The 23905-nt window shown below is 37.7% G+C and overlaps 1 protein-coding gene across 1 annotated transcript in view; it reads right to left on the bottom strand.

Annotated features, from left to right (window-relative positions):
• Nucleotides 1–23905, bottom strand: part of slc4a11 (solute carrier family 4 member 11) — a 140554-nt gene that overhangs the window by 16134 nt on the left and 100515 nt on the right. Inside the window, exons 12-15 of the mRNA XM_045704876.1 lie at nucleotides 10292–10544; nucleotides 7114–7220; nucleotides 5229–5394; nucleotides 4745–4918 (exon numbers count right to left, since the gene is read on the bottom strand). Of these exons, the coding sequence (XP_045560832.1) occupies nucleotides 4745–4918; nucleotides 5229–5394; nucleotides 7114–7220; nucleotides 10292–10544 (700 nt within the window). The remainder of the gene's footprint in view (nucleotides 1–4744; nucleotides 4919–5228; nucleotides 5395–7113; nucleotides 7221–10291; nucleotides 10545–23905) is intronic.

The raw sequence follows: 23905 nt of genomic DNA, 5'->3' as shown, positions 1-23905 counted from the left end.
TACCGGAGCACCAAGTCTAGGTCCAAGAGGCTTCTAAACAGCTTCTACCCCCAAGCCATAAGAATCCTGAACATTTAATCAAAATGGCTACCCAGACTATTTGCATTACACCCCCCCTTTACGCCACTGCTACTCTCTGTTATTATCTATGCATAGTCACTTTAATAACTCTACCTACATGTACATATTACCTCAATTACCTCGACTAACTGGTGCCCCCGCACATTGACTCTGTACTGGTACCCCCTGTATATAGCCTCCACATTGACTCTGTACCGGTACCCCCTGTATATAGCCTCCACATTGACTATATAGCCTCCACATTGACTCTGTACCGGTACCCCCTGTATATAGCCTCCACATTGACTCTGTATCAGTACCCCCTGTATATAGTCTCCACATTGACTCTGTACCGGTACCCCCTGTATATAGCCTCCACATTGACTCTGTACCGGTACCCCCTGTATATAGTCTCCACATTGACTCTGTACCAGTACCCCCTGTATATAGCCTCCACATTGACTCTGTACCGGTACCCCCTGTATATAGCCTCCACATTGACTCTGTACCGTAACACCCTGTATATAGCCTCCACATTGACTCTGTATCAGTACCCCCTGTATATAGTCTCCACACTGACTCTGTACCGGTACCCCCTGTATATAGCCTCCACATTGACTCTGTATCGGTACCCCCTGTATATAGCCTCCACATTGACTCTGTACCGGTACCCCCTGTATATAGCCTCCACATTGACTCTGTACCGGTACCCCCTGTATATAGCCTCCACATTGACTCTGTACCGGTACCCCCTGTATATAGCCTCCACATTGACTCTGTACCGGTACCCCCTGTATATAGCCTCCACATTGACTCTGTACCGGTACCCCCTGTATATAGCCTCCACATTGACTCTGTATCAGTACCCCCTGTATATAGTCTCCACACTGACTCTGTACCGGTACCCCCTGTATATAGCCTCCACATTGACTCTGTATCGGTACCCCCCTGTATATAGCCTCCACATTGACTCTGTACCGGTACCCCCTGTATATAGCCTCCACATTGACTCTGTACCGGTACCCCCTGTATATAGCCTCCACATTGACTCTGTACCGGTACCCCCTGTATATAGCCTCCACATTGACTCTGTACCGGTACCCCCTGTATATAGCCTCCACATTGACTCTGTACCGGTACCCCCTGTATATAGCCTCCACATTGACTCTGTACCGGTACCCCCTGTATATAGCCTCCACATTGACTCTGTACCGGTACACCCTGTATATAGCCTCCACATTGACTCTGTACCGGTACACCCTGTATATAGCCTCCACATTGACTCTGTACCGGTACCCCCTGTATATAGCCTCCACATTGACTCTGTACCGGTACCCCCTGTATATAGCCTCCACATTGACTCTGTACCGGTACACCCTGTATATAGCCTCCACATTGACTCTGTACCGTAATACCCTGTATATAGCCTCCACATTGACTCTGTACCGGTACCCCCTGTATATAGTCTCGCTATTGTTATTTACTGCTGCTCTTTAACTATTTGTTACTTTTATTTCTTATTCGTATTTTTTAAACTGCATTGTTGGTTAGGGGCTTGTAAGTAAGCATTGTATTCGGCACATGTGAAATTTAATTTTGAGTTGGATGATCTGGAGTCCTCGGCTTCGATGGAAAAAGTAAATCCTTGGGTCGTTAACCTGTTAGGGCTAGGGGGCAGTATTGACACAGCCGGATAAAAAATGTACCCGATTTAATCTGGTTACTACTCCTGCCCAGTAACTAGAATATGCATATAATTATTGGCTTTGGATAGAAAACACCCTAAAGTTTCTAAAACTGTTTGAATGGTGTCTGTGAGCATAACAGAACTCATATGGCAGGCCAAAACCTGAGAAGATTTCAAGCAGGAAGTGGCCTGACTGAGAAGTAGTGTTTCATCTTGGCTCTTTTTATTGAAGACTCAGGATCTGTGCAATAACGTGACACTTCCTACGTCTTCCATAGGGTCTCAGAGCCCTGGGAAAACGTTGAACGATATCGAGGCAGGCTCTGGCTGAAACACTTCATCGCTTTTGGCAAGTGGCCACTCAGAGTACTATGGGCTTAGGCGCGTGCCCGCGTCGACTGAATGCTTTCTTTTCCTTTGTCTGTTTACCTAAACGCAGATTCCCGGTCGGAATATTATCGCTTTTTTATGAGAAAAATGGCATAAAAATTGATTTTAAACAGCGGTTGACTGGCTGTTGAGTAGGTGGGACGCAAGCGTCCCACCTAGCCCATAGAGGTTAAAGGGAGTGCTCCTAATCTCAGCTTGTTACCTGTATAAAAGACACCTGTCCACAGAAGCAATCAATCAATCAGATTCCAAACTCTCCACCATGGCCAAGACCAAAGAGCTCTCCAAGGATGTCAGGGACAAGATTGTAGACCTACACAAGGCTGGAATGGGCTACAAGACCATCGCCAAGCAGCTTGGTGAGAAGGTGACAACATTTGGTGCGATTATTCGCAAATGGAAGAAACACAAAATAACTGTCAATATCCCTCGGCCTGGGGCTCCATGCAAGATCTCACCTCGTGGAGTTGCAATGATCATGAGAATGGTGAGGAATCAGCCCAGAACTACACAGGAGGATCTTGTCAATGATCAAGGCAGCTGGGACCATAGTCACCAAGAAAACAATTGGTAACACACTACGCCGTGAAGGACTGAAATCCTGCAAGGTCCCCCTGCTCAAGAAAGCACATATACATGCCCGTCTGAAGTTTGCCAATGAACATCTGAATGATTCAGAGGACAACTGGGTGAAAGTGTTGTGGTCAGATGAGACCAAAATGGAGCTCTTTGGCATCAACTCAACTCGCCCTGTTTGGAGGAGGAGGAATGCTGCCTATGACCCCAAGAACACCATCCCCACCGTCAAACATGGAGGTGGAAATATTATGCTTTGGGGGTGTTTTTCTGCTAAGGGGACAGGACAACTTCACCGCATTAAAGGGACGATGGACGGGGCCATGTACCGTCAAATCTTGGGTGAGAACCTCCTTCCCTCAGCCAGGGCATTGAAAATGGGTCGTGGAAGGGTATTCCAGCATGACAATGACCCAAAACACACGGCCAAGGCAACAAAAGGAGTGGCCCAGGAAGAAGCACATTAAGGTCCTGGAGTGACCTAGCCAGTCTCCAGACCTTAATCCCATAGAAAATTTGTGGAGGGAGCTGAAGGTTCGAGTTGCCAAACGTCAGCCTCGAAACCTTAATGACTTGGAGAAGATCTGCAAAGAGGAGAATCCCTCCTGAGATGTGTGCAAACCTGGTGGCCAACTACAAGAAACGTCTGACCTCTGTGATTGCCAACAAGGGTTTTGCCACCAAGTACTAAGTCATGTTTTGCAGAGGGGTCAAATACTTATTTCCCACATTAAAATGCAAATAATTTTATAACATATTTGACAAGCGTTTTTCAGGATTTTTGTTGTTTTTATTCTGTCTCTCACTGTTCAAATAAACCTACCATTAAAATTATAGACTGATCCTTTCTTTGTCAGTGGGCAAACGTACAAAATCAGCAGGGGATCAAATATTTTTTTCCCTCACTGTAGGTAGTCTCTAAGGGGCAGGTAGTCTCCAAGGGGCAGGTAGTCTCCAAGGGGCAGGTAGTCTCCAAGGGGCAGGTAGTCTCTAAGGGGCAGGTAGTCTCCAAGGGGCAGGTAGTCTCCAAGGGGCAGGTAGTCTCTAAGGGGCAGGTAGTCTCTAAGGGGCAGGTAGTCTCTAAGGGGCAGGTAGTCTCTAAGGGGCAGGTAGTCTCTAAGGGGCAGGTAGTCTCCAAGGGGCAGGTAGTCTCCAAGGGGCAGGTAGTCTCTAAGGGGCAGGTAGTCTCCAAGGGGCAGGTAGTCTCTAAGGGGCAGGTCAATGCAGGTAGTCTCCAAGGGGCAGGTAGTCTCCAAGGGGCAGGTAGTCTCCAAGGGGCAGGTAGTCTCTAAGGGGCAGGTAGTCTCTAAGGGGCAGGTAGTCTCCAAGGGGCAGGTAGTCTCCAAGGGGCAGGTAGTCTCCAAGGGGCAGGTAGTCTCCAAGGGGCAGGTAGTCTCTAAGGGGCAGGGGGCAGGTAGTCTCTAAGGGGCAAGTCTGTGCAGGTAGTCTCCAAGGGGCAGGTAGTCTCTAAGGGGCAGGTCTATGCAGGTAGTCTCTAAGGGGCAGGTAGTCTCTAAGGGGCAGGTAGTCTCTAAGGGGCAGGTAGTCTCCAAGGGGCAGGTAGTCTCTAAGGGGCAGGTAGTCTCCAAGGGGCAGGTAGTCTCCAAGGGGCAGGTAGTCTCTAAGGGGCAGGTAGTCTCTAAGTGGCAGGTAGTCTCTAAGTGGCAGGTAGTCTCCAAGGGGCAGGTAGTCTCCAAGGGGCAGGTAGTCTCCAAGGGGCAGGTAGTCTCTAAGGGGCAGGTAGTCTCTAAGGGGCAGGTAGTCTCTAAGGGGCAGGTTTGTGCAGGTAGTCTCTAAGGGGCAGGTCTGTGCAGGTAGTCTCTAAGGGGCAGGTAGTCTCCAAGGGGCAGGTAGTCTACTAGGGGCAGGTAGTCTCCAAGGGGCAGGTAGTCTCCAAGGGGCAGGTAGTCTCTAAGGGGCAGGTCTGTGCAGGTAGTCTCTAAGGGGCAGGTAGTCTCCAAGGGGCAGGTAGTCTCCAAGGGGCAGGTAGTCTCCAAGGGGCAGGTAGTCTCCAAGGGGCAGGTAACTCACGTCTCATATAGATGTCCTCCCTCTACCCGCTGCTCTACGAAGGCTAGCTGTCTGACGTGCAGGGTGGAGTGGGGGAAGGCTGCGTGGATCCATGGTAACCCCAGGAGAGACATCAGGATGTTGATGAGCCCAGAGAGCATCAGGTCCCAGTGGTATGCTGTTCCCTTCAGCAGCCTGGGACACACACACACACACACACACACACACACACACACACACACACACACACACACACACACACACACACACACACACACACACACACACACACACACACACACACACACACACACAGTTGATTTATACACACACACACAGTTGATTTATACACACACACACACAGTTGATTTATACACACACACACACACAGTTGATTTATACACACACACACACACACACACACACACACACACACACACACACACACACACACACACACACACACACACACTCAGATGAAGAGCATCAGCGTCGGCACATATACCTGTTCTCGGAAGCGTTGGTGAGAGAGACCACAATGTTCTGGTCGATGAAGATGAGGAGAGCCAGGAGGAAGCCGAGGCCCATGGCCAAAAAAACGTTCATGACTGTTAACTTCCCGACTGGAGCAACGCTGAACATCGGACCGTTATGGAAGTTAAACACTGGAACTGTAGAAACAAGACTAGGGTTGAGGACTAGGGTTGAGGACTAGAGTTGAGGACTAGGGTTGAAGACTAGGGTTGAAGACTAGGATGGAGGACTAGGGTTGAAGACTAGGGTTGAAGACTAGGGTTGAGGACTAGGGTTGAAGACTAGGGTTGAAGACTAGGGTTGAGGACTAGGGTTGAGGACTAGGGTTGAAGACTAGGATTGAAGACTAGGCTTGAGGACTAGAGTTGAAGACTAGGGTTGAAGACTAGAGTTGAGGACTAGATTTGAGGACTAGAGTTGAGGACTAGGGTTGAGGACTAGGGTTGAGGACTAGGGTTGAAGACTAGGGTTGAGGACTAGGGTTGAGGACTAGGGTTGAAGACTAGGGTTGAAGACTAGGGTTGAGGACTAGGGTTGAGGACTAGGGTTGAAGACTAGGGTTGAAGACTAGGGTTGAGGACTAGCGTTGAAGACTAGGGTTGAGGACTAGCGTTGTTTATGTTTAGGATAGAAGGAGAGGAGGAGAGGGTACTGAAGGAGAGGAGGGGAGGAGGAGAGGGTACTGAAGGAGAGGAGGGGAGGAGGAGAGGGTACTGAAGGATAGAAGGAGAGGAGGAGAGGGTGCTGAAGGAGAGGAGGAGAGGAGGAGAGGGTACTGAAGGATAGAAGGAGAGGAGGAGAGGGTGCTGAAGGAGAGGAGGGGAGGAGGAGAGGGTACTGAAGGATAGAAGGAGAGGAGGAGAGGGTACTGGAGGAGAGGAGGGGAGGAGGAGAGGGTACTGGAGGAGAGGAGAGGAGGAGAAGGTACTGAAGGATAGAAGGAGAGGAGGAGAGGGTGCTGAAGGAGAGGAGGGGAGGAGGAGAGGGTACTGAAGGATAGAAGGAGAGGAGGAGAGGGTACTGGAGGAGAGGAGGGGAGGAGGAGAGGGTACTGGAGGAGAGGAGAGGAGGAGAAGGTACTGAAGGATAGAAGGAGAGGAGGAGAGGGTATTGAAGGAGAGGAGGTGAGGGTACTGAAGGATAGAAGGAGAGGAGGAGAGGGTATTGAAGGAGAGGAGGTGAGGGTACTGAAGGAGAGGAGGAGAGGAGGAGAAGGTACTGAAGGAGAGGAGAGGAGGAGAAGGTACTGAAGGATAGAAGGAGAGGAGGAGAGGGTATTGAAGGAGAGGAGGTGAGGGTACTGAAGGAGAGGAGGAGAGGAGGAGAAGGTACTGAAGGAGAGGAGGAGAGGAGGAGAAGGTACTGAAGGAGAGGAGGAGAGGAGGAGAGGGTGCTGAAGGATAGAAGGAGAGGAGGAGAGGGTACTGGAGGAGAGGAGGGGAGGAGGAGAGGGTACTGGAGGATAGGGTACTGAAGGAGAGGAGGAGAGGAGGAGAGGGTACTGAAGGAGAGGAGGAGAGGAGGAGAGGGTACTGAAGGATAGAAGGAGAGGAGGAGAGGGTACTGAAGGAGAGGAGGGGAGGAGGAGAGGGTACTGAAGGATAGAAGGAGAGGAGGAGAGGGTATGAAGGATAGAAGGAGAGGAGGAGAGGGTGCTGAAGGAGAGGAGGAGAGGAGGAGAAGGTATTGAAGGAGAGGAGGTGAGGAGGTGAGGGTACTGAAGGAGAGGAGGTGAGGGTACTGAAGGATAGAAGGACAGAAGGACAGGAGGAGAAGCTTGATGTCGTTGAACAGGTAGGATCCGATGAAGACGAAGGAGACAGGAGAGGAGGAGTAGAGAAGGCGGGAGTACTGACGCTCGATGTCGTTGAACAGGTAGGATCCGATGAAGGAGAATGCCAAAACCGAGATGGGCAGGGCACAGTCTGACAAAACCTCTCTCACCTTGGCATGGAGGAATGGACTGGAGGGAGAGCGAGGGAGAGAGGGTGAGGGAGCGAGGAGAGGGAGGGAAAGAGGGGAGGAGATAGAGGGAGGAAGAGAGAGGGAGTAAGTGAGGAGAGAGAGAGAGGTTGATTGGATTAATCAAAACAATCTGACTATGTATGCCAAAGCTTATTGAAAAGAGTCTGGACTGACAGGGGCATTCAAGGCAGATAGCAGACACAGGGGCCCTCAGTGCAGCGAGCAGACACAGGGGCCCTCAGGGCAGCGAGCAGACACAGGGGCCCTCAGGGCAGCGAGCAGACACAGGGGCCCTCAGGGCAGCGAGCAGACACAGGGGCCCTCAGGGCAGCGAGCAGACACAGGGGCCCTCAGGGCAGCGAGCAGACACAGGGGCCCTCAGGGCAGCGAGCAGACACAGGGGCCCTCAGGGCAGCGAGCAGACACAGGGGCCCTCAGGGCAGGGAGCAGACACAGGGGCCCTCAGGGCAGCGAGCAGACACAGGGGCCCTCAGGGCAGCGAGCAGACACAGGGGCCCTCAGGGCAGCGAGCAGACACAGGGGCCCTCAGGGCAGCGAGCAGACACAGGGGCCCTCAGGGCAGCGAGCAGACACAGGGGCCCTCAGGGCAGGGAGCAGACACAGGGGCCCTCAGGGCAGCGAGCAGACACAGGGGCCCTCAGGGCAGGGAGCAGACACAGGGGCCCTCAGGGCAGCGAGCAGACACAGGGGCCCTCAGGGCAGCGAGCAGACACAGGGGCCCTCAGGGCAGCGAGCAGACACAGGGGCCCTCAGGGCAGCGAGCAGACACAGGGGCCCTCAGGGCAGGGAGCAGACACAGGGGCCCTCAGGGCAGCGAGCAGACACAGGGGCCCTCAGGGCAGCGAGCAGACACAGGGGCCCTCAGGGCAGCGAGCAGACACAGGGGCCCTCAGGGCAGCGAGCAGACACAGGGGCCCTCAGGGCAGCGAGCAGACACAGGGGCCCTCAGGGCAGGGAGCAGACACAGGGGCCCCTCAGCGGCCTTACAGCCTTGAGCAGACACAGGGGCCCTCAGGGCAGCGAGCAGACACAGGGGCCCTCAGTGGCAGCGAGCAGACACAGGGGCCCTCAGGGACAGCGAGCAGACACAGGGGCCCTCAGCGGCAGGGAGCAGACACAGGGGCCCTCAGCTGGCAGTGAGCAGACACAGGGGCCCTCAGGGCAGGGAGCAGACACAGGGGCCCTCATTAGGCAGCGAGCAGACACAGGGGCCCTCAAGGCAGCGAGCAGACACAGGGGCCCTCAGGGCAGGGAGCAGACACAGAGGCCCTCAGTAGAACATGTAGACCAATTACAGCCACATTAGAGCAGTAGAACACATAGGACCTATTACAGCCACATTAGAGCAGTAGAACATGTAGGACCTATTACAGCCACATTAGAGCAGTAGAACATGTAGACCTATTACAGCCACATTAGAGCAGTAGAACATGTAGACCTATTACAGCCACATTAGAGCAGTAGAACATGTAGACCTATTACAGCCACATTAGAGCAGTAGAACAGGTAGGACCTATTACAGCCACATTAAAACATGTTTTAAATTGAAGTGTTACAACAACCTACAGCTACATTTTTGTTATTTTTAATTATTAAACGCTTTTTGATTAGGGTCGCAGCATATTATGTATATCTGTAGTGCATAGCAGCAAAGGCTGGATAAATATTATTGATCTCTTTTGTTGTAATATGTTAAATCGCGAGATACAGCAACCTGTGTACATGCTGTAATGAAGCAGGCAGGGAGCAGGTCTCGAACCCTCGACCATTCTAGCCCGAAGTCCAGCGAGCTATCGACTGAGCCCCAAAAGCTCGAGCGGCAGAGTCGATATCCGCGCTGATAAACCCAGGGTCCTACCACTACTGTCGGTGGCCATTACAAAAGGACCGTATCTTTTCTAATTTGGGTGGCAGTTGCATGTTTTTTGGTAAAAACTGATAGGTGATGTCTGGCCCGCAAAATCATAGTTTTTTCTATATGGTCCGTGCGCTGATTAAGTTTGACACCCTGGGCTAGTGTATCTATTGATGTAACTAGCTATTCATTTAGCTAGCTAAAGACAAAGAGCCTAACGTTAGCTAGCTAGCTGCAGGGAGGATGTCCTCTGATTGGAGGAGTGGGTGAGTGACCGACTTTAACACCTCATAAGGTTTTTCAGGGGTTCTACTGTACCTCTGTTTAAACTGGTAGAGGGGGTTCTACTGTCCCTCTGTTTAAACTGGTAGAGGGGGTTCTACTGTCTCTCTGTTTAAACTGGTAGAGGGGGTTCTACTGTCCCTCTGTTTAAACTGGTAGAGGGGGTTCTACTGTCTCTCTGTTTAAACTGGTAGAGGGGGTTCTACTGTACCTCTGTTTAAACTGGTAGAGGGGGTTCTACTGTACCTCTGTTTAAACTGGTAGAGGGGGTTCTACTGTACCTCTGCTTAAACTGGTAGAGGGGGTTCTACTGTACCTCTGTTTAAACTGGTAGAGGGGGTTCTACTGTCTCTCTGTTTAAACTGGTAGAGGGGGTTCTACTGTCTCTCTGTTTAAACTGGTAGAGGGGGTTCTACTGTCTCTCTGTTTAAACTGGTAGAGGGGGATCTACTGTACCTCTGTTTAAACTGGTAGAGGGGGTTCTACTGTACCTCTGTTTAAACTGGTAGAGGAGGTTCTACTGTCTCTCTGTTTAAACTGGTAGAGGGGGATATACTGTACCTCTGTTTAAACTGGTAGAGGGGGATCTACTGTACCTCTGTTTAAACTGGTAGAGGGGGTTCTACTGTCTCTCTGTTTAAACTGGTAGAGGGGGTTCTACTGTCTCTCTGTTTAAACTGGTAGAGGGGGTTCTACTGTACCTCTGTTTAAACTGGTAGAGGGGGTTCTACTGTCTCTCTGTTTAAACTGGTAGAGGGGGATATACTGTACCTCTGTTTAAACTGGTAGAGGGGGTTCTACTGTACCTCTGTTTAAACTGGTAGAGGGGGTTCTACTGTACCTCTGTTTAAACTGGTAGAGGGGGATCTACTGTACCTCTGTTTAAACTGGTAGAGGGGGTTCTACTGTACCTCTGTTTAAACTGGTAGAGGGTGTAGCCCAGCCACAGGGTTCCCAGCATCAGCAGCAGACACAGGACTGGTCTCTCCCTGGTACACTGGATGAAGGAGTCAGGCAGAGGGAGAGAGCCCCCCACCACTCCCCCGCCTACTCCCCCCGTCCCATTACCCCCCAGTAGGGTCACACCCCCCTGCTCCTGTAGCCGTAGCAACGCCTCCCCACTTCCGTCGGTCAGCGTTGGGGCGTGGTAGTATGTTTGGAAGACTGGACGGCGGAGACAACAGGGAGTAATTATAATCACAGCATATCCAATTGGATCATCTCAATGATACCTTGGGCATAGTAGCCTACTGAATGGTCTGTAATGTATATGTTCTGTATGGTCTGTATGGTATGTAATAATCTGTATGGTATATAATAATCTGTATGGTATATAATAATCTGAATGGTCTGTATGCTATATAATAATCTGAATGGTCTGTATGGTACATAATAATCTGTATGGTATATAATAATCTGAATGGTCTGTATGGTACATAATAATCTGTATGGTATATAATAATCTGAATGGTCTGTATGGTATATAATAATCTGAATGGTCTGTATGGTATATAATAATCAGTATGGTATATAATCATCTGAATGGTCTGTATGGTATATAATAATCTGTATGGTACATAATAATCTGTATGGTATATAATAATCTATATGGTCTGTATGGTATCTAATAATCTGTATGGTATATAATAATCTGAATGGTCTGTATGGTATATAATAATCTGAATGGTATATAATAATCTGTATGGTATATAATAATCTGAATGGTCTGTATGGTATATAATAATCTGTATGGTATATAATAATCTGTATGGTATATAATAATCTGAATGGTCTGTATGGTATATAATAATCTGTATGGTATATAACAATCTGAATGGTCTGAATGGTATATAATAATCTGTATGGTAGATAATAATCTGAATGGTCTGTATGGTATATAATAATCTGAATGGTCTGTATGGTATATAATAATCTGTATGGTATATAATAATCTGAATGGTCTGTATGGTATATAATAATCTCAATGGTCTGTATGGTATATAATAATCTGAATGGTCTGTATGGTATATAATAATCTGTATGGTATATAATAATCTGAATGGTCTGTATGGTACATAATAATCTGTATGGTATATAATAATCTGAATGGTCTGTATGGTATATAATAATCCGTATGGTATATAATAATCTGAATGCTATATAGTAATCTGAATGGTCTGTATGGTACATAATAATCTGTATGGTATATAATAATCTGTATGGTATATAAAAATCTATGGTATATAGTAATAATGGTCTGTATGGTACATAATAATCTGTATGGTATATAATAATCTGAATGGTCTGTATGGTATATAATAATCTGTATGGTATATAATAATCTGAATGTCTGTTTGGTATATAATAATCTGTATGGTATATAAAAATCTGAATGGTATATAGTAATCTGAACTGTCTGTATGGTATATAATAATCTGTATGGTATATAATAATCTGAATGGTCTGTATGGTATATAATAATCTGTATGGTATATAATCATCTGAATGGTATATAGTACTCTGAATGGTCTGTATGGTATATAATAATCTGTATGGTATATAATAATCTGTATGGTATATAATAATCTGTATGGTATATAATAAGCTGTATGGTCTGTATGGTATATAATAATCTGAATGGTCTGTATGGTATATAATCATCTGTATGGTATATAATAATCTGAATGGTCTGTATGGTATATAATAATCTGAATGGTCTGTATGGTATATAATAATCAGTATGGTATATAATCATCTGAATGGTCTGTATGGTATATAATAATCTGTATGGTACATAATAATCTGAATGGTATGTATAAATCTGAATGGTCTGTATGGTACATAATAATCTGTATGGTATATAATAATCTATATGGTCTGTATGGTATCTAATAATCTGAATGGTATATAATAATCTGAATGGTCTGTATGGTATATAATAATCTGAATGGTATATAATAATCTGTATGGTATATAATAATCTGAATGGTCTGTATGGTATATAATAATCTGTATGGTATATAATAATCTGTATGGTATATAATAATCTGAATGGTCTGTATGGTATATAATAATCTGTATGGTATATAACAATCTGAATGGTCTGAATGGTATATAATAATCTGTATGTAGATAATAATCTGAATGGTCTGTATGGTATATAATAATCTGAATGGTCTGTATGGTACATAATAATCTGTATGGTATATAATAATCTGAATGGTCTGTATGGTATATAATAATCCGTATGGTATATAATAATCTGAATGCTATATAGTAATCTGAATGGTCTGTATGGTATATAATAATCTGTATGGTATATAATAATCTGTATGGTATATAATAATCTAAATGGTATATAGTAATCTGAATGGTCTGTATGGTACATAATAATCTGTATGGTATATAATAATCTGAATGGTCTGTATGGTATATAATAATCTGTATGGTATATAATAATCTGAATGTCTGTATGGTATATAATAATCTGTATGGTATATAAAAATCTGAATGGTATATAGTAATCTGAACTGTCTGTATGGTATATAATAATCTGTATGGTATATAATAATCTGAATGGTCTGTATGGTATATAATAATCTGTATGGTATATAATCATCTGAATGGTATATAGTACTCTGAATGGTCTGTATGGTATATAATAATCTGTATGGTATATAATAATCTGTATGGTATATAATAATCTGTATGGTATATAATAAGCTGTATGGTCTGTATGGTATATAATAATCTGAATGGTCTGTATGGTATATAATCATCTGTATGGTATATAATAATCTGAAAGGTCTGTATGGTATATAATAATCTGTATGGTATATAATAATCTGAATGGTATATAATAATCTGTATGGTATATAATCATCTGTATGGTCTGTATGGTATATAATAATCTGAATGGTCTGTATGGTATATAATAATCCGTATGGTATATAATAATCTGAATGGTCTGTATGGTATATAATAATCTGTACGGTATATAATAATCTGAATGGTCTGTATGGTATATAATCATCTGAATGGTCTGTATGGTATATAATAATCTGTATGGTATATAATAATCTGAATGGTCTGTATGGTATATAATAATCTGAATGGTCTGTATGGTATATAATAATCCATATGGTATACAATAATCTGAATGGTATATAGTAATCTGAATGGTCTGTATGGTATATAATAATCTATATGGTATATAATAATCTGAATGGTCTGTATGGTACATAATAATCTGTATGGTATGTAATAATCTGAATGGTCTGTATGGTATATAATAATCTGTATGGTCTGTATGGTATATAATAATCTGAATGGTATATAGTAATCTGAATGTCTGTATGGTAAATAATAATCTGTATGGTATATAATAATCTGAATGCTATATAGTAATCTGAATGGTCTGTATGTATATAATAATCTGTATGGTATATAATAATCTGAATGGTATATAGTAATCTGATTGTCTGTATGGTATATAATAATCTGTATGGTATATAATCATCTGAATGCTATATAGTAATCTGAATGGTCTGTATGGTATATAATAATCTGAATGGTATATAGTAATCTGAATGGTCTGTATGGTATATAATAATCTGTATGGTATATAATAATCTGAATGGTCTGTATGGTATATAATAATCTGTATGGTACATACTAATCTGAATGGTATATAGTAATCTGAATGGTCTGTATGGTACATAATAATCTGTATGGTATATAATTATCTGAATGGTCTGTATGGTATATAATAATCTGTATGGTATATAATCATCTGAATGGTATTTAGTACTCTGAATGGTCTGTATGGTATATAATAATCTGTATGGTATATAATAATCTGTATGGTATATAATAATCTGTATGGTCTGTATGGTATATAATAATCTGAATGGTCTGTATGGTATATAATCATCTGTATGGTATATAATAATCTGAATGGTCTGTATGGTATATAATAATCTGTATGGTATTTAATAATCTGTATGGTCTGTATGGTATATAATAATCTGAATGGTCTGTATGGTATATAATAATCCGTATGGTATATAATAATCTGAATGGTCTGTATGGTATATAATAATCTGTATGGTATATAATAATCTGAATGGTCTGTATGGTATATAATCATCTGAAGGATCTGTATGGTATATAATAATCTGTATGGTATATAATAATCTGAACGGTCTGTATGGTATATAATAATCCGTATGGTATACAATAATCTGAATGGTATATAGTAATCTGAATGGTCTGTATGGTATATAATAATCTGTATGGTATGTAATAATCTGAATGGTCTGTATGGTACATAATAATCTGTATGGTATATAATAATCTGAATGGTCTGTATGGTATATAATAATCTGTATGGTCTGTATGGTATATAATAATCTGAATGGTCTGTATGGTATATAATAATCTGAATGGTCTGTATGGTACATAATAATCTGTATGGTATATAATAATCTGAATGGTCTGTATGGTATATAATCATCTGAATGATCTGTATGGTATATAATAATCTGTATGGTATATAATAATCTGAATGGTATGTATGGTATATAATAATCCGTATGGTGTACAATAATCTGAATGGTATATAGTAATCTGAATGGTCTGTATGGTATATAATAATCTGTATGGTATATAATAATCTGAATGGTCTGTATGGTACATAATAATCTGTATGGTATATAATAATCTGAATGGTCTGTATGGTATATAATAATCTGTATGGTCTGTATGGTATATAATAATCTGAATGGTCTGTATGGTATATATTAATCTGAATTGTCTGTATGGTACATAATAATCTGTATGTTATATAATAATCTGAATGTTCTGTATGGTATATAATAATCCGTATGGTATATAATAATCTGAATGGTATATAGTAATCTGAATGTCTGTATGGTATATAATAATCTGTATGGTATATAATAATCTGAATGGCTATATAGTAATCTGAATGGTCTGTATGGTATATAATAATCTGAATGGTATATAGTAATCTGAATGTCTGTATGGTATATAATAATCTGTATGGTATATAGTAATCTGAATGTCTGTATGGTACATAATAATCTGTATGGTATATAATAATCTGAATGGTCTGTATGGTATATAATAATCTGCATGGTATATAATAATCTGAATGGTATATAGTAATCTGAATGGTCTGTGTGGTATATAATAATCTGTATGGTATATAATATTCTGTATGGTATATAATAATCTGAATGGTCTGTATGGTATATAATAATCTGTATTTTACATAATAATCTGAATGGTATATAGTAATCTGAATGGTCTGTATGGTACATAATAATCTGTATGGTATATAATAATCTGAATGGTCTGTATGGTACATAATAATCTGTATGGTATATAATAATTTGAATGGTCTGTATGGTATATAATAATCTGTATGGTATATAATAATCTGTATGGTATATAATAATCTGAATGGTATATAGTAATCTGAACTGTCTGTATGGTATATAATAATCTGTATGGTATATAATAATCTGAATGGTCTGTATGGTATATAATAATCTGAATGGTCTGTATGGTATATAATAATCTGTATGGTATATAATCATCTGAATGGTATATAGTACTCTGAATGGTCTGTATGGTATATAATAATCTGTATGGTATATAATTATCTGTATGGTATATAATAATCTGTATGGTATATAACAATCTGTATGGTCTGTATGGTATATAATAATCTGAATGGTCTGTATGGTATATAATCATCTGTATGGTATATAATAATCTGAATGGTCTGTATGGTATATAATAATCTGTATGGTATATAATAATCTGAATGGTATATAATAATCTGTATGCTATATAATCATCTGTATGGTCTGTATGGTATATAATAATCTGAATGGTCTGTATGGTATATAATAATCCGTATGGTATATAATAATCTGAATGGTCTGTATGGTATATAATAATATGTACGGTATATAATAATCTGAATGGTCTGTATGGTATATAATCATCTGAATGGTCTGTATGGTATATAATAATCTGTATGGTATATAATAATCTGAATGGTCTGTATGGTATATAATAATCTGAATGGTCTGTATGGTATATAATAATCCATATGGTATACAATAATCTGAATGGTATATAGTAATCTGAATGGTCTGTATGGTATATAATAATCTATATGTTATATAATCTGAATGGTCTGTATGGTACATAATAATCTGTATGGTATGTAATAATCTGAATGGTCTGTATGGTATATAATAATCTGTATGGTCTGTATGGTATATAATAATCTGAATGGTATATAGTAATCTGAATGTCTGTATGGTATATAATAATCTGTATGGTATATAATAATCTGAATGCTATATAGTAATCTGAATGGTCTGTATGTATATAATAATCTGTATGGTATATAATAATCTGAATGGTATATAGTAATCTGAATGTCTGTATGGTATATAATAATCTGTATGGTATATAATCATCTGAATGCTATATAGTAATCTGAATGGTCTGTATGGTATATAATAATCTGAATGGTATATAGTAATCTGAATGGTCTGTATGGTATATAATAATCTGTATGGTATATAATAATCTGAATGGTCTGTATGGTATATAATAATCTGTATGGTACATACTAATCTGAATGGTATATAGTAATCTGAATGGTCTGTATGGTACATAATAATCTGTATGGTATATAATTATCTGAATGGTCTGTATGGTATATAATAATCTGTATGGTATATAATCATCTGAATGTCTGTATGGTACATAATAATCTGTATGGTATATCATAATCTGAATGGTATATAGTAATCTGAACTGTCTGTATGGTATATAATAATCTGAATGGTCTGTATGGTATATAATAATCTGAATGTTATATAATCATCTGAATGGTATTTAGTACTCTGAATGGTCTGTATGGTATATAATAATCTGTATGGTATATAATAATCTGTATGGTATATAATAATCTGTATGGTCTGTATGGTATATAATAATCTCTATGGTCTGTATGGTATATAATCATCTGTATTGTATATAATAATCTGAATGGTCTGTATGGTATATAATAATCTGTATGGTATATAATAATCTGAATGGTATATAATAATCTGTATGGTATATAATAATCTGAATGGTCTGTATGGTATATAATAATCTGTATGGTATTTAATTATCTGTATGGTCTGTATGGTATATAATAATCTGAATGGTCTGTATGGTATATAATAATCCGTATGGTATATAATAATCTGAATGGTCTGTATGGTATATAATAATCTGTATGGTATATAATAATCTGAATGGTCTGTATGGTATATAATCATCTGAATGATCTGTATGGTATATAATAATCTGTATGGTATATAATAATCTGAATGGTATGTATGGTATATAATAATCCGTATGGTATACAATAATCTGAATGGTATATAGTAATCTGAATGGTCTGTATGGTATATAATAATCTGTATGGTATGTAATAATCTGAATGGTCTGTATGGTACATAATAATCTGTATGGTATATAATAATCTGAATGGTCTGTATGGTATATAATAATCCGTATGGTATATAATAATCTGAATGCTATATAGTAATCTGAATGGTCTGTATGGTATATAATAATCTGTATGGTATATAACAATCTGAATGGTCTGAATGGTATATAATAATCTGTATGGTAGATAATAATCTGAATGGTCTGTATGGTATATAATAATCTGAATGGTCTGTATGGTATATAATAATCTGTATGGTATATAATAATCTGAATGGTCTGTATGGTATATAATAATCTCAATGGTCTGTATGGTATATAATAATCTGAATGGTCTGTATGGTATATAATAATCTGTATGGTATATAATAATCTGAATGGTCTGTATGGTACATAATAATCTGTATGGTATATAATAATCTGAATGGTCTGTATGGTATATAATAATCCGTATGGTATATAATAATCTGAATGCTATATAGTAATCTGAATGGTCTGTATGGTATATAATAATCTGTATGGTATATAATAATCTGTATGGTATATAAAAATCTAAATGGTATATAGTAATCTGAATGGTCTGTATGGTACATAATAATCTGTATGGTATATAATAATCTGAATGGTCTGTATGGTATATAATAATCTGTATGGTATATAATAATCTGAATGTCTGTTTGGTATATAATAATCTGTATGGTATATAAAAATCTGAATGGTATATAGTAATCTGAACTGTCTGTATGGTATATAATAATCTGTATGGTATATAATAATCTGAATGGTCTGTATGGTATATAATAATCTGTATGGTATATAATCATCTGAATGGTATATAGTACTCTGAATGGTCTGTATGGTATATAATAATCTGTATGGTATATAATAATCTGTATGGTATATAATAATCTGTATGGTATATAATAAGCTGTATGGTCTGTATGGTATATAATAATCTGAATGGTCTGTATGGTATATAATCATCTGTATGGTATATAATAATCTGAATGGTCTGTATGGTATATAATAATCTGAATGGTCTGTATGGTATATAATAATCAGTATGGTATATAATCATCTGAATGGTCTGTATGGTATATAATAATCTGTATGGTACATAATAATCTGAATGGTATGTATAAATCTGAATGGTCTGTATGGTACATAATAATCTGTATGGTATATAATAATCTATATGGTCTGTATGGTATCTAATAATCTGAATGGTATATAATAATCTGAATGGTCTGTATGGTATATAATAATCTGAATGGTATATAATAATCTGTATGGTATATAATAATCTGAATGGTCTGTATGGTATATAATAATCTGTATGGTATATAATAATCTGTATGGTATATAATAATCTGAATGGTCTGTATGGTATATAATAATCTGTATGGTATATAACAATCTGAATGGTCTGAATGGTATATAATAATCTGTATGTAGATAATAATCTGAATGGTCTGTATGGTATATAATAATCTGAATGGTCTGTATGGTACATAATAATCTGTATGGTATATAATAATCTGAATGGTCTGTATGGTATATAATAATCCGTATGGTATATAATAATCTGAATGCTATATAGTAATCTGAATGGTCTGTATGGTATATAATAATCTGTATGGTATATAATAATCTGTATGGTATATAATAATCTAAATGGTATATAGTAATCTGAATGGTCTGTATGGTACATAATAATCTGTATGGTATATAATAATCTGAATGGTCTGTATGGTACATAATAATCTGTATGGTATATAATAATCTGAATGTCTGTATGGTATATAATAATCTGTATGGTATATAAAAATCTGAATGGTATATAGTAATCTGAACTGTCTGTATGGTATATAATAATCTGTATGGTATATAATAATCTGAATGGTCTGTATGGTATATAATAATCTGTATGGTATATAATCATCTGAATGGTATATAGTACTCTGAATGGTCTGTATGGTATATAATAATCTGTATGGTATATAATAATCTGTATGGTATATAATAATCTGTATGGTATATAATAATCTGTATGGTCTGTATGGTATATAATAATCTGAATGGTCTGTATGGTATATAATCATCTGTATGGTATATAATAATCTGAATGGTCTGTATGGTATATAATAATCTGTATGGTATATAATAATCTGAATGGTATATAATAATCTGTATGGTATATAATCATCTGTATGGTCTGTATGGTATATAATAATCTGAATGGTCTGTATGGTATATAATAATCCGTATGGTATATAATAATCTGAATGGTCTGTATGGTATATAATAATCTGTACGGTATATAATAATCTGAATGGTCTGTATGGTATATAATCATCTGAATGGTCTGTATGGTATATAATAATCTGTATGGTATATAATAATCTGAATGGTCTGTATGGTATATAATAATCTGAATGGTCTGTATGGTATATAATAATCCATATGGTATACAATAATCTGAATGGTATATAGTAATCTGAATGGTCTGTATGGTATATAATAATCTATATGGTATATAATAATCTGAATGGTCTGTATGGTACATAATAATCTGTATGGTATGTAATAATCTGAATGGTCTGTATGGTATATAATAATCTGTATGGTCTGTATGGTATATAATAATCTGAATGGTATATAGTAATCTGAATGTCTGTATGGTAAATAATAATCTGTATGGTATATAATAATCTGAATGCTATATAGTAATCTGAATGGTCTGTATGTATATAATAATCTGTATGGTATATAATAATCTGAATGGTATATAGTAATCTGATTGTCTGTATGGTATATAATAATCTGTATGGTATATAATCATCTGAATGCTATATAGTAATCTGAATGGTCTGTATGGTATATAATAATCTGAATGGTATATAGTAATCTGAATGGTCTGTATGGTATATAATAATCTGTATGGTATATAATAATCTGAATGGTCTGTATGGTATATAATAATCTGTATGGTACATACTAATCTGAATGGTATATAGTAATCTGAATGGTCTGTATGGTACATAATAATCTGTATGGTATATAATTATCTGAATGGTCTGTATGGTATATAATAATCTGTATGGTATATAATCATCTGAATGGTATTTAGTACTCTGAATGGTCTGTATGGTATATAATAATCTGTATGGTATATAATAATCTGTATGGTATATAATAATCTGTATGGTCTGTATGGTATATAATAATCTGAATGGTCTGTATGGTATATAATCATCTGTATGGTATATAATAATCTGAATGGTCTGTATGGTATATAATAATCTGTATGGTATTTAATAATCTGTATGGTCTGTATGGTATATAATAATCTGAATGGTCTGTATGGTATATAATAATCCGTATGGTATATAATAATCTGAATGGTCTGTATGGTATATAATAATCTGTATGGTATATAATAATCTGAATGGTCTGTATGGTATATAATCATCTGAATGATCTGTATGGTATATAATAATCTGTATGGTATATAATAATCTGAACGGTATGTATGGTATATAATAATCCGTATGGTATACAATAATCTGAATGGTATATAGTAATCTGAATGGTCTGTATGGTATATAATAATCTGTATGGTATGTAATAATCTGAATGGTCTGTATGGTACATAATAATCTGTATGGTATATAATAATCTGAATGGTCTGTATGGTATATAATAATCTGTATGGTCTGTATGGTATATAATAATCTGAATGGTCTGTATGGTATATAATAATCTGAATGGTCTGTATGGTACATAATAATCTGTATGGTATATAATAATCTGAATGGTCTGTATGGTATATAATCATCTGAATGATCTGTATGGTATATAATAATCTGTATGGTATATAATAATCTGAATGGTATGTATGGTATATAATAATCCGTATGGTGTACAATAATCTGAATGGTATATAGTAATCTGAATGGTCTGTATGGTATATAATAATCTGTATGGTATATAATAATCTGAATGGTCTGTATGGTACATAATAATCTGTATGGTATATAATAATCTGAATGGTCTGTATGGTATATAATAATCTGTATGGTCTGTATGGTATATAATAATCTGAATGGTCTGTATGGTATATATTAATCTGAATTGTCTGTATGGTACATAATAATCTGTATGTTATATAATAATCTGAATGTTCTGTATGGTATATAATAATCCGTATGGTATATAATAATCTGAATGGTATATAGTAATCTGAATGTCTGTATGGTATATAATAATCTGTATGGTATATAATAATCTGAATGCTATATAGTAATCTGAATGGTCTGTATGGTATATAATAATCTGAATGGTATATAGTAATCTGAATGTCTGTATGGTATATAATAATCTGTATGGTATATAGTAATCTGAATGTCTGTATGGTATATAATAATCTGTATGGTATATAATAATCTGAATGGTCTGTATGGTATATAATAATCTGCATGGTATATAATAATCTGAATGGTATATAGTAATCTGAATGGTCTGTGTGGTATATAATAATCTGTATGGTATATAATATTCTGTATGGTATATAATAATCTGAATGGTCTGTATGGTATATAATAATCTGTATTTTACATAATAATCTGAATGGTATATAGTAATCTGAATGGTCTGTATGGTACATAATAATCTGTATGGTATATAATAATCTGAATGGTCTGTATGGTACATAATAATCTGTATGGTATATAATAATTTGAATGGTCTGTATGGTATATAATAATCTGTATGGTATATAATAATCTGTATGGTATATAATCATCTGAATGGTATATAGTACTCTGAATGGTCTGTATGGTATATAATAATCTGTATGGTATATAATTATCTGTATGGTATATAATAATCTGTATGGTATATAACAATCTGTATGGTCTGTATGGTATATAATAATCTGAATGGTCTGTATGGTATATAATCATCTGTATGGTATATAATAATCTGAATGGTCTGTATGGTATATAATAATCTGTATGGTATATAATAATCTGAATGGTATATAATAATCTGTATGGTATATAATCATCTGTATGGTCTGTATGGTATATAATAATCTGAATGGTCTGTATGGTATATAATAATCCGTATGGTATATAATAATCTGAATGGTCTGTATGGTATATAATAATATGTACGGTATATAATAATCTGAATGGTCTGTATGGTATATAATCATCTGAATGGTCTGTATGGTATATAATAATCTGTATGGTATATAATAATCTGAATGGTCTGTATGGTATATAATAATCTGAATGGTCTGTATGGTATATAATAATCCATATGGTATACAATAATCTGAATGGTATATAGTAATCTGAATGGTCTGTATGGTATATAATAATCTATATGGTATATAATAATCTGAATGGTCTGTATGGTACATAATAATCTGTATGGTATGTAATAATCTGAATGGTCTGTATGGTATATAATAATCTGTATGGTCTGTATGGTATATAATAATCTGAATGGTATATAGTAATCTGAATGTCTGTATGGTATATAATAATCTGTATGGTATATAATAATCTGAATGCTATATAGTAATCTGAATGGTCTGTATGTATATAATAATCTGTATGGTATATAATAATCTGAATGGTATATAGTAATCTGAATGTCTGTATGGTATATAATAATCTGTATGGTATATAATCATCTGAATGCTATATAGTAATCTGAATGGTCTGTATGGTATATAATAATCTGAATGGTATATAGTAATCTGAATGGTCTGTATGGTATATAATAATCTGTATGGTATATAATAATCTGAATGGTCTGTATGGTATATAATAATCTGTATGGTACATACTAATCTGAATGGTATATAGTAATCTGAATGGTCTGTATGGTACATAATAATCTGTATGGTATATAATTATCTGAATGGTCTGTATGGTATATAATAATCTGTATGGTATATAATCATC

The sequence above is a fragment of the Salmo salar genome, chromosome ssa01 (genome assembly GCF_905237065.1).
Source record: "Salmo salar chromosome ssa01, Ssal_v3.1, whole genome shotgun sequence".
Classification (NCBI taxonomy): Eukaryota; Metazoa; Chordata; class Actinopteri; order Salmoniformes; family Salmonidae; genus Salmo; species Salmo salar.
The sequence above is the reverse complement of the archived record's forward strand: the minus strand, read 5'-3'. Positions and strand labels throughout refer to the sequence as shown.